The 15,345-nt window shown below is 46.2% G+C and overlaps 1 protein-coding gene across 14 annotated transcripts in view; it reads left to right on the top strand.

Annotated features, from left to right (window-relative positions):
• ZNF462 (zinc finger protein 462) overlaps nucleotides 1-15,345 on the top strand; it is a 143,499-nt gene that overhangs the window by 102,262 nt on the left and 25,892 nt on the right. For 13 of the 14 annotated variants that reach the window (XR_009337108.2, XM_059073390.2, XM_067041011.1 and 10 more), the window contains 2 exons: nucleotides 5,502-5,769; nucleotides 7,954-8,090. Coding sequence is in view for 12 of the 14 variants with exons in the window: in XM_059073390.2 (XP_058929373.1) it covers nucleotides 5,502-5,769; nucleotides 7,954-8,090 (405 nt within the window). In the remaining 2 variants the exon portion in view is untranslated. Of the gene's footprint in view, nucleotides 1-5,501; nucleotides 5,770-7,953; nucleotides 8,091-15,345 lie in introns of those variants that run through there. The other variant, XM_067041017.1, reaches the window with a different exon arrangement.

Here is a 15,345-nt window from a genome sequence, read left to right as displayed (position 1 = left end):
ATTTTAGGACTTGAAGATTTTAAATCCTTCCTTACGCAATCTCCCTCACCCTCCGATGTACATATTTTTCTGCTTAGATTCATCCTCTGATCTTTATTTCTTTTCTCTGTAGGAATTAAGTCACTTTTGTTGTTGTTGTTGTGATAAGAATGTAGTTGTTTAATTTCTATTTATGACTTAAGGTGGAGGTGTGGTGAGTTGAACATTTAGGTAGCTTCACGTCTGGTAGTGATTTCATTAATTAACACACTGGCTAATACTAATCACGTTTATTAATGGAACTCAAGGTTCTCTTGACGTCCTCCCTCCGTCTCCCTCACTCCTACTTCCATCGGTCACCAAGTACTGCTGGTACTGCTGATTTTGTCTTCTTCTCCAGTAGGTCTTCGGAGATAAGGTGGCTTCCATTGAGACTTTTTTATTTTTCTTTGCAGTGTATCACAATCAGTTATTTACACGTCTCTCTGAGACAGTGAGTTGCTTGAGGGCATGGACCATGTCCTACTGTTCCAGAACAGGGTCACCCATTGACTTAGATGTTCAATAAATGTTTGCCGAATGAATGGGGTGTCATTTAACCACTTGCTCCCGTGGCCGCCTCTAAAATTTGCTTGTCTAAAATCCTTCTGTCTTTTATTTTCTCCTGGTACTGGATTTGCCCTGACCAAAGAGCCTCTCTCCCAAGTCTGCATGAAAATCTAGCTCAAATGTAATTAACTGTGGTTGCTGGCACCGAGGTACTGCTGCCACGCTTTCACCTTCACTCACACCCTCTCTGCGGAGCTGCGGAAAATTGAGAATTGACCCTCCCGTGCAGCTTCCTTTTCAGATCACTCAGCGCATAAGGGAGCCTGTCCTCTCTGCTGCTCCCACAATTTACTGCCCAATGGATTCTTACTCTTCCCTGTGTCTTCCTTAATCTTGCAATAGTTAAACTCTCCTGTTACTGTTTATTTGTTCTCTTTGCCCCTTTTATTCCTTCAGTCAGTGGAGTAAGTGTGTTAGACACGGAGCAGGCGTATATCTTCATAACAGCCAGCTACTCTGTGTTTCTCCTGGTAGATCGGGGCTCCTAGAAGGCATCCCTCACAGCTGCTTCTTCTTTTTTTTTTTTTTGGCTGTGCCATGTGGCTTGTGGGATCTTAGTTCCCTGACCAGGGATTGAACCCGGGCCCCTCAGCAGTGAAAGCGCCAAGTCCTAACTACAGGACTGCCAGGGGATTCCTTCCTCGCACCTTCTTTGACTTTGAGTCCCTAGAGCCTGCCTGTGGCCTGACACGAAGAGGGTGTCGAATATTTTGTTGGATCGGGGTGTTCAAGAGGGCTTCATTCTGTCATGTTTATTGTTCTTCCAGAGTTCACTTATTTTTCGTTTACTATAAAATAGATTTCCAGTGATTAGTCTCTGGAGAGAAGAGAAAAGAAAAGAAAAGAAAACAAAACCAAACCCTTTGAACGGATACTTACCTGGATTTGGCTGGAATCCTGGGGGTCTGGAATGAGAGCCAGAAATGTCCCACTTCTCCCGGAACCTGACTGAATGAGAGGGGTAGGAGGTCTCATCTGAAACTCAGCCCTTCCCCGGGTTTGCAATCCTGAGCTGTCCAAGAGCCGCCGGAGAACACCCATCTCCCATTTGTATTCGTGCACCTTTCTTTTCCCAGCCAAATCCCCCCTGAGGAATGTTAGAGCATTATCTTTCGAGGGCAGTTTATCCAGCGTCTAACTTAAGCATGCCATTTGGGCAGGCACATCTCCAGTTCTGGGTATTTGCAGTGCTTACCTGTGTAGCGTGCTTATAGAAATGACCCCTGGGTGGTCCCTTTTTTTTGTTTTTACAAAGCGTTTTGAAATTTTGGATATTCTTTTTCTTTCCCGGGAATCTTACTTTGTTGATTCTTTTTTCCCATGTACTCTGAAATGCTGGTTTTAGTGTTTTCTTTGGTATTCAGTTTAATGTTATTTTCTCTTTGTGATCATTTCTACCTAGTCTGATGTTACTTTCTCAACTATTTCAGCCTTACTGCCATCTTCTCTCTCTCTCTCTTCTCTGCTGTGTGTTTCTTGCCGATGGAACACTCAGATATTCTTTCATGTTCTTCTGACTTGCATCACGGGACCCCGGAGGTCAACCCATTGAGTCAGTTGCCTGATAGACAAGTTTCAGATTTTAGAGTCAGAGAGATCTTTGTTCCGATCCTACCTCTGCCTCTCGGTAGCTGGGCCAACCATTCTCAGCCCCAGCCATCTCATGGGTAAAATTGGCATGAGAACCTATGCCGTACGCCGTAGTGGTGAGAATTCGTTGTTGGCTGTTCAGTAACTTCTAAAGCCCCACCTAGATGTGCTGTGACCATCCATTCTACAGTTCTGTTATGATCTTGCTTTTATACAATCATTTTCCTATTATAGACCGTTTACAAAATGGATAGCTCCATGTAACTTAGCTAAATTTATTTTATAACTGCAATTATAAATCATAATTTAATTTCCAAAACTTTGCACATAAATAAAGTCACAAGTCAGAGACCGACACTCTTTTCTGAGACTGCACATCTCAGGGATGGGTTAAGAATGGATGGACCAATGCCCTCTTTGCTGTTGGCTCCATCGTAGATATTCCTGGCCAAAGAGGCGGTAAAGATGTAACCTGTACTCCTGTGCTTTAGCTGCTGTATGTTCCCATGACCACAGATGGGGCTTTGCAAGCACAGTGTTTTTCCTTTCCTTTTCTTAAGCTTGGAATGAAAGAAAAGGGTCTTAATGATGATTTTTAACTTATGTGACATGCCCTTCACTGCTGAGAATCTGTTTGTCTTTCTAACCTGGGCACAAAAGCATCCTCTTCTGCTCTTCTTTCTGGCTATGCTTCGTGAACAAACTGGGATTTTCTGTAGCTCAGCAAGTGGGCTTTTTTAGGATCAGTGGAATCAGACGCACTCACGTCTTTGTCACTTTAGAGCCTGAAGTGCTAAAATTGTACATTATTCACAAACTCCAAGTGAGAGCAAGGAAGAGTGTGTCTTGGCACCAGAGAGGACAGTAAAGCTCCCAGAAGACCCAAAAAGTTATCACCTGGGCATTATTTCAAGTGTATCCTAAGTGGTGGGATTTGCTCCTTTCTGTAAGTAAACCTGTCCATCTGATTTTCACCAGGAAAGAAGGATTTTATGACGTGGATACATACAGGTGTGAAGGGTGATGAGCTGTCCTTTCTTGGAATGCTTTCTCCACGACTTCTAGCATTTTAATTTCAAGTTTCATATCACATAGAAATACTCGTGTTAAAATTGAGAATGCGTTTTTTGAGATGGGTGGGATGATATGCCATGGACCCTAGAAACAAGAAAACTGTGTTGAGTCAGACTCCTCTCCCTTTGAGGAGTTTACCCAAGAGAGTCTTAACGTGTGCTCTAGGTTGGGGGTGGCAGAAGGTAGGGGAGACAGATTGGCCTGGTTTGTCTTCTGATTAGGAGCCAATTTGTAATTTTGTTATAAAGGGACTGGAGCTGTCCGGTGCCTTGTGCCTGAGTCTTGGAGGCCGTGGTGGCTGCTTACTGAGAAATGGGCTGTTCCTTTGTTTTGGTCTCTGGGGAGATTTGTGGATGGTCGGCTGGTCAGGGCAGTCGGACCTGACTTCGGCCTTGCTGGTCCCCGGATTTCTTTCCTGTAGAGCTAAGAGCAAACCAGGACCAGCCCTGGCGAGAGGGCAGGGCTGGCCGGGGTACTGGCGTGGCAGTGTTTTCCCAGCAGCTCAAGTCCCAGTTAACAGGAGAGGCGGGCAGAGTGTGCTTTGTGTTTCATCGTGCGTGTGTCTGAAGCAGAAACTAGTCTTGAGGGCTTAAACAGAAAACCTCTCAAACAGTCCATGAAATGGTAAACAAACCTGCTGTTGAAAGAAAGAATGAGAAGTTGACAATTGCATTATTGCGATCCTGAGTGGGTTCATGGGCTAGGGTCGAGGAATAAGGAAAAAGGAGATAAAAAGAATCGGGTGAAATGAATTCAGTTGTGTTGTGTCTTTCTTCCTTTGTCTTCAGTTTACACCTGGTAATGAACCCATGGAGGCTCGGAGATATTGTTCGAGTTTCCTTTTGTTTTATTTGTGTGTGTGTGTGTGTGTGTGTGTGTGTGTGTGTGTGTGTGTGTGTGTGGCAGGTTTGTTTACAATTTCCAAAGGGTTATTTTCCTCAATCCTGAGGAATATTAATTGAGGAGGGGAGGAGGAAACAAGAAGGGAAGGAATTTTAGTATTTTGAAGACAAGAGGTGACCCCACAATAAGGGAGCTGCTCTGAGGCCGATGGGATGGATGGTACCAGTCGCATCAAATATGGGTTTTACAGAGCCCCCCCGTGTGTCCCGCCTGGGGAAATCACACTTTGGAAAATTAGGTGTCCATCAAATCAGGAGGAGGCTGGGACAGTTTCTGTCCCGGTTCCCCCCCTGCTTTTTTGAAAGGCTTAAGAAAAGAGTCTTTTGTTTTCTTTTCAAGGAAAGTTACACTGAAATTCATCTGTGTGGGATTCACAGACTCCATTTGTGTGATTTATGGGCAGCCATAGGTTATATAGGACGATGGTGGTGAAAATGCTGGTGAATTCCTGACCTCAACATTCAGAGCAGCCTGTTGGGAAAAGGTTCAAGACCTTTTTTTCTTTTCACTTTCTCTCTCTTTTTAAAAAAAAAAACTTTAAAAATATTATTATTTAAGGAAGAAACAGATTTTCCCACCTCCCGTCTACATTAGATTTCCCCACCACATGACATTGGAGCGTCACAAGCTTAAGATCTGTGCCTGTCACTTCCAGCATTTTCCTCCAAATTGCAAACTTTCAAATACCTTTCAGGGAAACTTGTTTGGAATTTCATTTTAATGGGATTTATGAATAAATCTCCATCCTAATGCTGACTAAGCTTTAAACATCCATTCCTGGAGAACACTATTGGATTTTTATATTTTAAAATTTAAATCACTTGACAGTGAAGGCATAAAACACTTTTATATTTGTGAGTGCCATGTGCTTGAGCATTTCTCTTAAAGACTTTTTTTTTCTCCCGGTTGGCTTGAATAATTCTGGGCTGCAAAGGAGGAGATATTGCATCTTCTACTTTTCCTTTCTCATGTGGATGCCTGTGTACATTGTACGGGTTTATTTATCTCACCTACGGGGATGGGTATTCTGTGGCAGCCTGTTGCCACGCTGCAATTTCCTTTGAAAAAACAGTTTACTTTCTTCCTTCACGTTGAAACCTTTAACCTCAGAATTTTATTTTTAAATGCTGTGAACCCTCAAAGTCAGATTAAAAGAAGTGACGCTTCCTCCCTACCTGCCTTTCCCCAGAGATGCGTTGTAGAGAATGTAAATGCACGTGAAAGCTGGGATCGTAGTCAACGCCTTTAAAAAAAAAAAATACTCAAAACGAACGTTGGGGATTTCAAGTGTCAAACCTCCACTGTGTTCTTTGGGTCTGGTGTCATCTCCCCCCATCTGTCCGCAGATTCATCCTATTCCGAACCTCCGGATGTTCAGCAGCAGTTGAACCACTATCAATCCGCTGCTCTGGCGAGAAACAACAGCCGTGTTAGCCCCGTGCCTCTTTCTGGAGCTGCGGGGGGCACCGAGCAGAAGATGGAAGCTGTTCTTCACTGCGAATTCTGTGAATTCTCCTCGGGCTACATCCAGAGCATCAGGCGCCATTACAGGGACAAGCACGGTGGGAAGAAGCTCTTCAAGTGCAAAGACTGCTCCTTTTACACAGGCTTTAAGTAAGTGGCGTGAAGAACAGCCTTGAAAAACAAGGTGGCTGCACCCGCTTCACCCCTCACCATGCTCTTCCCTTTCACTTTCCTATCTGGAGCTCATGGGAGGCCCTGCCTGTGGGATGAAGAAGGGGTTGTTGGGTCCAGTCTTCACAAGAGGAGGCTAGTTCCAGAAGACTGTCTTTGGGGGTTTGGGGAAGAGAGCTTATAGAGCTATATCAGAACAAATGAGTTGAAAAATCAGAGCAAATGGGCTCCAAGGAGTGTGAGATCATGGCAAATGATTTCCTGACCCAGTATGTAAAACAGTGAGTGTTTTCCCTTTGGAAAACCACAGCCTCACCCTCACCTTTTATTTTCTTTGTCTTTGGGGGGGGAAAAAAAAAAATCTTCTCGGAAGCAAAGTCAAAGTCAAGAGAGAACCTCAGCAGTAGTGACGCCCCTGCTACCCTTGTAGAGATTTCTTATTTCTTAAGATCGTATTATTGAAAGACACCCAGAGAACCAAGACTCCACACTGGGAAGACTAAACTCGAACAATCACAGAGAGATTGTTCCCATCTAGAAAAAAGATAATCCAGAGTCACCTTTGCTCCTGTGTATGACAAAGATTGGAACGCTTCCTATCATTTAATCTAAACTCCTGTGATTTCATCTCATCCTGGGAGATACTGTTTAGGTTCATGGTTACGAGTGTAGAATATGGAGCCTGACTACCTGGGTTTGAACTCCAGCTTTGCCACTTACTGGCTGTGTGACTTTGGACAAGTTACTAAGCCTCTCTGTGTCTCTGGTTCCTTATCTGTTAAAAAAAAAAAAAAAAAAGACAATAATAGTACCTACCTCGTAGGGTGCTTGTGTGGAGTAAAAGAACCATAAATGAAGCCATAAAGTGCTTAGCATAGTGCTTGGCACAAAGGAAACACTAATAAGTATAATTGTATCATAGGAAGCTTTTATAACAATATGAAATGCTATAGTACAGATATAAAGCTATTACCTGCCCCTGTTGCCATCAGGGCCTGGGCTTTAGTTCACTCCAGTATTTCAATACACACTCCACACAGAGAGGCTGGTGAGTAGACTTCATGCCCCCCCAAAAAACATGAACTGATAGAAAAACAAGTCTCTTTTCCACCAACATCTTAGTTGCTGGGATTTAATGGAAAATGTGTTACATCTCTGACTATTAATGTGGTTCAGTTGTTTTTGAGATAAATATGTATGTGACCTTAGAATTGAGAGAAGGCAAAAAGGACCCAGATAACAAGGGCCCACTGACAGGTGTACATGTTTCCCCAGAGAGAGGCACTCGGGTTAATAAGAAGGGGACCTTGCCCATTAAACTCTTGGTTTCATCCATTTTTATGAGACATTTAAGGCTTTGTAAATTTTGAAGTTTTGAAAAGGATGGAGTGGGGAGGCAGTGGTACCCTCCGCCTTGGAGCTGGTACAACAGCTCTGAGTTTCCTTAACGTGGTCATCAACCGTCCTGACTTCCTATCCAACCTGCCCTCCCCTGTTCCCTGGGAAGAGTCACCGAGGCAGCTGATAAATCTTCCCAGCTTCAAAACAGTCCTTCTCCTTCTGAGCTTGATGAGAAATATATTCTCGTAGGGATTTTGTTTTATATATATATATATATTTTTATTATTATTATTATTTTTTTTTTTTTTTTATTTTTTTTGCGGTACGCGGGCCTCTCACTGCTGTGGCCTCTCCCGTTGTGGAGCACAGGCTCCGGACGCGCAGGCTCAGCGGCCATGGCTCACGGGCCCAGCCGCTCCGCGGCACGTGGGATCTTCCCGGACCGGGGCACGAACCCGCGTCCCCTGCATTGGCAGGTGGACTCTCAACCACTGCGCCACCAGGGAAGCCCTGTTTTATACTTTTCACAGGCAACTTCTAATTCTCAAGAATAAAATTAGGAGTCTGTTTCTTTCTTTTCAAACTCAGCCCTGCCTGAGCCCAGCCAGGTAGCAAAATTTCCAAAAAGAAGTTACCACTGCATGACAGTGCTCAGTTATTGCACGAGTGACCAGGGAACTTGCGGTCAGCAAACATGATGAACCACTGTAGTTTTGGCCCCCGGGTGGAGTGTCTCTGTAGTAGGGTTGCTGGCAGGGGGTGTGAGTGAGATGCTCCTTGGTTACACTCATCACCTCTTTCCCCCCCCCCCCTCCCTCCCAGATCTGCATTTACTATGCACGTGGAAGCCGGGCATTCGGCGGTCCCCGAGGAGGGCCCCAAAGATCTTCGCTGTCCTCTCTGCCTCTATCACACCAAATACAAACGCAACATGATTGACCACATTGTGCTGCACCGAGGTAACCTTCCAAGCTCGGTTTTCTTGTGCGGGGTGGGGGAAGGTGGCTCGGGTGCTGTTAGAGGGAAGCCGTCTCGAGGTGGGAGCGACACCTTTGCCTGGTCCCTCGCTCCTCACCACATCTCCCCTCAAGAAATCACAGCGATCACCCTAGTGACAGCCCACAGGGTTAAAAACATCTTCCAGCTGAGAGGATTTCCTCCACCTGGAGGGAGGCAAAGGTGATGGATTCTGCAGTGAACGGTTCTGCGGGGCTTCCCACTGTGTGGGGGGGGTGGTTTATATCCTGAGTCCTCCGCTCTCACGGCCTTGCTGAGGAAGGAGTGAATGAGAAGAGTGGGTGGGTGAGGGCAAGGAGCTCTGTGGCTGTAAGCAGTTCTTTGGACAAAGACCAAAATGATGATTTCCGAAGCAGAACTTGGAATTTGCCTTGAACTGGATGGAGAGAGAAAATTCTTAAAACTGAAAGTGGCCTGATAGATGTTAGAAAACCCGCAGGCTTTGGGTTTAAATTCTAGCTTTAAAGCCTCCTGTGTTTAACCTCCCTCTCCTCCGTAAAAAGAGGTGACATGTATGCCTCTGATGTGGCGTATTGAGTGTCTAGTGTGTTCCATGTGGGTACATCCTGGGTGTCCCATAAACGTTGGCTCCTCTGATAAGCTGGGGGTATGTCTTTTAGGTCCTCTTTGTTTTTTCTTTGAGTGGAGTTTACTGCCGGCCAATTAAAACAGTTAAACAACAGGCCCCGTCTGCTCTGGAAGGAAAAATATGTTTATGTAAAACCTACTTCATCCGGAAGAGATTCAAGCCAGAGGTGGATGGAAAAAGATGGCTAGAGTACCTGTTGCCAGTCTCTCTTGCTATTTCCACCTACTGACCTTTCCATCTCTCCTTCCTTCCTCCCTGTCTCCCTGTCTCCCTCCCTTCTTTTCTTCCTCTTCCTGCCTCTCTTCCTTCCTTTACCTCTAACCTGGGAAAGCTTTTAGGTATTTGCCGAAAATATCAAAAAAAGACTCGAAAGCAACAAGTGTCTTCTACTGCGCTGCTGAGAGGTTACTCTGAAATGCTGGGCATCGCAGGGGGCGGGGGGAGGGGGCATTTTCAAAGTTTCCGGCATTTCCCCAGAGCCGCTGCCTTTGGCCGGCACGTTTTGTGACATGTCACCCACGTCTGCTGCCAACTCCGTGGAAGACTTGACCTTCAGCACCCTCAGGTCCCCCTCCTCCCCGGGCAGGCTCATGAGAAGTGACATGCCTGCTGGCGAGGACGTCCGCCTGCAAGCTGGGGAAAGCCACGCAGGAGCGTTTAGGCAGGAATTCCTGGCCCGCGTGCTCCCTCCTGGTGTGCCACCTCAGCCACCTGGCTTCCGGTCCCCCGGCCCATGTGTGTGTCGCTGGCGCTGTGCCCGCACTGCTTGGGGCGAGGCCAGGAGTCGTGCAGCTGTAGAGCAGACAGCATCGGTGAGACCCCACTTTGGCGGTGGATTCTCTCTCTTTTCCATGTCGCTGCCTGGTGGGATCAGAGCCTTGATGCCTAATGCGCTTGATGACTTTCCTTCCCTGAGCTGAGAATTCAAGAAACGGAGGCAGAGAGAGAGAGAAACGCTTAATGCCTGGAGCACGCCACACCTGACCTCGTGCTTCTCCCGCACGCTTACTTCATCGTCCAGCCACACCGGGAGGGACAGTACTATGACCCGTAGTCCTGTTTTATGTACGTGAAGCTTGAAGCTGGAACAAACTTCTTCTTTGATTTAGTGTAGTTATTTACGATCGTTTCGCAAGGGGTTTAAGGTATCTTAAAAACGGTCGTGCAGAGCTGTAGGATTAAAAACAACTGAGAAGATTGGGGCCAATGCAGAATAAGGAGAAAGCGGTTGAAAGTTCGCGTGAAGTATGAAGAAGCTCAGCTAGAGTTTGGGTACGCGGTGTCTGCCACGAGGTGCTGTGCGCTTGTTAGAAGTGGGCTGCGGTCTTGGCCCTGGGACTGCGGCCCGTGGTAGGAGAGACAGAAACGGAATCAGCTGGATTTAGAGTGTTTGTTAGACTTTTGAAATTTTGTTCAGGAATCTGAGATGCTGGAACCCGAAAGGAGTTTCTCCGCTGGGTCCTCCTGAGGGGACTGTGTAGGATGTAGTGCACACGGTCCCCACCCTGAATCCAGTGGTGAGTCCCCTGGGCCCACGAGGGCTGAAGTAGTTTAACCAAAGTCAGCCAACCGGTGAGCAGGGAAACTGTGTGTCAGCGCAGTCCTCTGACCCCATGACTCATCCATCATACTTCCTGTCACTGGTTACGTACGGTCTCTTCTCTTTATTTATAGAGATGATTTATTTTAAAAGAGGCATCAGAGTATATAGACACTGTCCTCATTGGGGTCAGAAAGTGCACAATCTGGAATGAACACGAGCATCTGAGGATTGGTGGTAATAATGACAACATCCGTGGCAACAGCAATGGTTACTATTACTGAGAGCTTCTTAGGTGCCAGGTGCTGTGCTAAGTGCTTTCTAATGAGTCATTTTATGGAATTTTCACAAACCCCTAAGTGGTAGGTATTACTGTTATCCCTGACAACAACAGAAAAAACAGGTTCAGAAAGACTGAACATCTTACCTAAGGTCAAATGACTAATAAGCAACCCAGCTGGGATCTGACCCCAGGCTTGTCTGACCCCCAGCCCATGCCTTTACCCACCAGGCGTCACTGTCTCATCCTTGGGGAGGTGGTTGGTGTCACTCTGTTGAGCATTCTAGTGGCTGTGGCATTTGGGTCTGAGGATGGCGTGGTCTGGAGGCTGGAGGTCAGCGACGAGGACCACTGAGCCGCAGGGGGCGGGGTGCTTCGGGACAGCGTATCTGCCGTCTGCATCCTGGCCTGGCTTTGCTGGCCATCTTAACTCAACATGGCAGCTCAGTGGGAAGCTGGTCTCGACAAGTCAAGAGACAGGGTTGGGTGTCTGCCTGGCAATTTCGAGTTGGGGCTGATCTCAAAGTAACCAGATGTGGCTCTTTCTCCACCTGTGCTTTCCTTGCTCTGTGGATGAATAAACATCTTTGGTCTCTAGGGCCTGCAGTACAAGATCTTTCTGAGACCTTAGTTAATTAAAATACGTGGAATGAAAGGCAAGAAAAACAACTTCTGAACCGGCCCTGAGACTGAGCTGCTGTTTGCAAGATTAGAGTCTCCTTAGCTTTTTGTGCAGACAGATTGCTATATTTACATAGGGAGGAAGGGAAAGAGAATCCGTTTCACTCCTGGGAAACCTGAATGAGAAATAACCCTGGGATTACGTTGGCTGTGGCAAAAGAGAGCACACTGTCTGTCCACACATTCAGCAAACATTCATTATCTGCTTGTTCCAGGCCACGCCGTGCTGCGTTCTTTGGGTTAAGATGGCGTACACGAGACCCAGTCTGCCCTCTTCAAGGAGATGAAGCGTGTGCATAAGTACATAACAGATAGTGAGTGATCAGTATCTAGGAGGTTCCCAGTGGCAGATATATTTCTGTTTGGGATAGAAAAAGGTGGTAGAGGGGGTAACTTTCAAACTGATCCATGATAACATTTCAACAGGGCAGAGAAGACTTAAGATGGGTGTGTTCGTTATCTGGGGGACTTAACAAAAGTATATTCTCTTTCTGTTCTGGAGCCTGGAAGTCTTAAATCCAGGTATTCATAGCGCTGGGCCCCTCCTGAAGTCACTAGGAGAGAATCCTTCCTTGGCTCTTCCCAGCTTCTGCTGGCTCGCGTCTTTCCTGGGCATCCCTTGCCTTGCGGCTACATCCCTCCAGTCTCTGTCTCATCTGCACATGGCCTTCTTCTGTGTGTGTGTGTCGGTGTGCCCTTTCCTCCTCTTATAAGAGCACTGGATTTAGGACCCACTCTAATCCAATATGGTCTCATCTGGACCTTGTCTTGACTAACATGCAAAGACCTCATGTCCCAATAAGGTCACATTCTGAGGGGCCAGGTGGACATAATTTTCTGGGAGCACCATTTGACTCACTACAGAGTAGAAGGAGAATTTTAACAAACCAGTCAGGTGAGTGGAAGCAAGACATGTTTACAGAGTGGTATTAGACTGTTCTGAAGAGAATAGGAGACAAGCCTAGGAAAGTATATTCCGGCCAAATTAAGGAGGGCTCGGGTGGCAGCATGGGGGTAGAACATTACTCCGTAGGTAGATGGGAAGCCGGGATACTGATGAGACACCTGTGAATTCTAATTTAGCAAAGATTGAAGCCAAGGATTATAGACCCATCTCTTGGAGGAACTGTGAACTTAGGTCAGATCAACATTTGGTGAGGTTGACCATGATTGGACCAATTTAACTGGAGAAAAATTAAGCCCTGAGACTTCTGTTTCAAGGAGAAAGTTGGTGGTAGGAGGTTTGGTGGGTTTTCATTCATGCCACAAACACTGAACACCCATCCTGTGCTAGTATTGCTTTAAGCTCTAGGGATACAGCCAGGAAGAGTCAGGCTAGGTTTGGGCACTGAAGGAGATTGAGCTTGAGTGGCAAGAGAGACAGTGAACAAAGGAGTAAACAGTTTCAGGAGTATGTTTTCACTGAACTCTTCTTTTAAAAAAATAAATTTATTTATTTTTGGCTGCATTGGGTTTTCGTTGCTGTGCACGGGCTTCTCTAGTTGCAGTGAGCCGGGGCTACTCTTCATTGTGGTACACAGACTTCTCATTGCGGTGACTTCTCTTGTTACGGAGCGCGGACTCTAGATGCGCGGGCTTCAGTAGTTGTGGCGCACGGGCTTAGCTGCTCCGTGGCATGTGGGATCTTCCCAGAGCAGGGCTCGAACCTGTGTCCCCTGCACTGGCAGGCGGATTCTTAACCCCTGCCCCACCAGGGAAGTCCCTCCACTGAGCTCTTGTCACCATTGGAAGCACAATGCCTCATGCATCGCTTTGCCTGGACATCCCTTGTATACCTACAGCAAACCTGGGTATAAAAAGCTGGGCACAGATTGAATTATAGGCATGAAACAGTTCTGCCAAATATTTACATTATAATTATGGAGCTGTGTAATCACCAAAACTGGTCTCCAGTTGGCATGTTAACTTAATCTCTCTATTTCCCAGCCTATAACCTCAGTACATATACAAATGCTGAGTACAACTGAACCCTGCAGGTGGGTATCTTTTTGGAACTGAACTAATCTCCCCTAATTTATCTGACCAGTATCATTTTTCTTGAGGAAAAAAAAAAAAATCTGCGGTGAGATTGATAGTCTTTCATTTTATTCAGTGAGATTACATGTTCTCTTCATCTCCATCGCGTGCTTTGGCTCGTTAGAATGAGAGGTACAGTTCCCAGCTCTGTCCGGCTTGAGGGTGGTAGCCTGGCTGATGTCAAAACTTCTTACAGGAGCTGTTGTGCTTATGTTTATGTGTGTCTATTTATGGTTATATTTGGGGATGGTGGCTTTCTAGTACTCAGCCTTTGTCAGTTGTTTGGCTGAGAGAGAGTAACAGGTGGGTCTTTGGTTTGGCCCAGAGAGGGTCTCGGCCCTCTACCATGGTAACCTGCATTCAGAGTTTGTTGGAGTGAATGACTTCCAAGTCTCCCCCAGCTTCCTGTACGCCTGGCACGTTGTGGGGAGGAAACCCATGTGTGTTGTGGTCTGCCTTTCAGGAAGAATTTTTACTTGGTGATTCTGGGCTCCACAGTGATATGGTTTTTCACTGTTTTGAGCAGAAGTGACCCCCTCACCCCCCGCCTTGGTAGTTGCGATTTTGCAGATTTTTCCACCCGGCACACACCTCCAGGCTCTTGGAGAACCTTAGCACCCACGTGCTACTGTGTGGCGTTGCTCCGGGCTGGAGACTCTTGGCTTCTCTGTCCGGCTGCAGTGCTAAGCCATCTTCTGAGTATGAGGAGATGAGAGACACGATCTATCTTGTAGTCAAACTGGTGAAGTCATAATATTTTTGCAACCAGAGCTGGAAGCTGAGTCACAATGAGTGTGATTCAGGCCTTGATTTCTTACCCAAGGTGATTTCGAGAGGTGTGAAGTCAAGAAAAGACCCACAGTTGTTGCTGCCCCCGTTTGAAAAAGCCCCAAGCGCTGGGCTTCTGTAGCCAAGACAGGGCTCAGGCCCTACCTGGAAACATTCCAGTCTCCCACTTTCTGACCTTCACTGGCCTCCACCATGAATAACCTTATTGAGAAAATGCTATCGGTCCTTCACCTGCCTTTTAGAGTCTGTCTTGTTTTATATCTTGGTCATGTTAGCCATGTTTGTAGAAAGGAAAAAAAAAGATAACTTTTTTCTAAAATTAACATCCATATAACTAAGAGACTTGGGGACATACTGTAGTTAATGTCTTAGCTTGGAAATGGGAAGTCTTACCTTTCAGAATAAGTCAGCAGGGAAATGACCTTCTATGAAATCCAGAAGATATTTGAAAGAAATACAGATAGAAATGGTTGCCTTAGACACCGATAGCTTTTGTGATTTTGAACTATTAGGAATAAAAGGCTTAGCAGTGCATGGCGTACAGACTGGATGTGCCCTGAGAGTTGTTTTCAGGAGGAACAGAGGAGGGTGCGGGTGAAGGTCAGTGGACCCAGGCTCCCAGGTCACAACTTTGTGCTGAACTAGAGGAGCGACTTCGAGGAAGTAGCTTAACTGGTCCATTCTCAGCTTTCACTGAAGATAATCAAACTGACTTTGCAGGGCGTTGTGAGAATAAAAAGTAGCTGAGAGGGTCGAACACCTAACCATGCTTGAAACATAGTGAGCCCTTAATAAATGGGAGCAGCCGTTCCCATTCATTGTTATTATTTCACCTCCAAGGTATTTTTCTGGGTGCTCCTGACTTTGTGCAAAATGCATTTAGACACACAGAGTGAAATGGGAAACTGCAAAGAAGACTAACCAGAGTGTTAGAGGAGTTGAAAAGGATACCTATTTTTTTAAAAAAAATAAGCTTGAAAGAACCGATTATTTATGGGGGAGAAGGGAAGACTGGAGGGCGACCGAATGACTGTCTTCAAGGTGTTGAGGCGTCGTTATGTGGAAAATTATAGCCAGCTGTTCTCCATCTCCACGGAGGTCGACAGAACCGGGGCAGATGGGACAGGCCAGAGCCAAAGAAGGAAAGGGGAAGCAGTAGAAATGACAAAATATAAATCAGGAACAAACACAGAGCGCATGGGGCGGGGGGAGGGTGCAAGTCTCAAGGAAGGTGCCAGAAAAGGTGGTGTCAACACTCCCCATGAACTCCTGAGCTGTAGG

This window comes from Kogia breviceps, chromosome 8 (assembly GCF_026419965.1).
Source record: "Kogia breviceps isolate mKogBre1 chromosome 8, mKogBre1 haplotype 1, whole genome shotgun sequence".
In the NCBI taxonomy this organism is placed as follows: Eukaryota; Metazoa; Chordata; class Mammalia; order Artiodactyla; family Physeteridae; genus Kogia; species Kogia breviceps.
The sequence above is the reverse complement of the archived record's forward strand: the minus strand, read 5'-3'. Positions and strand labels throughout refer to the sequence as shown.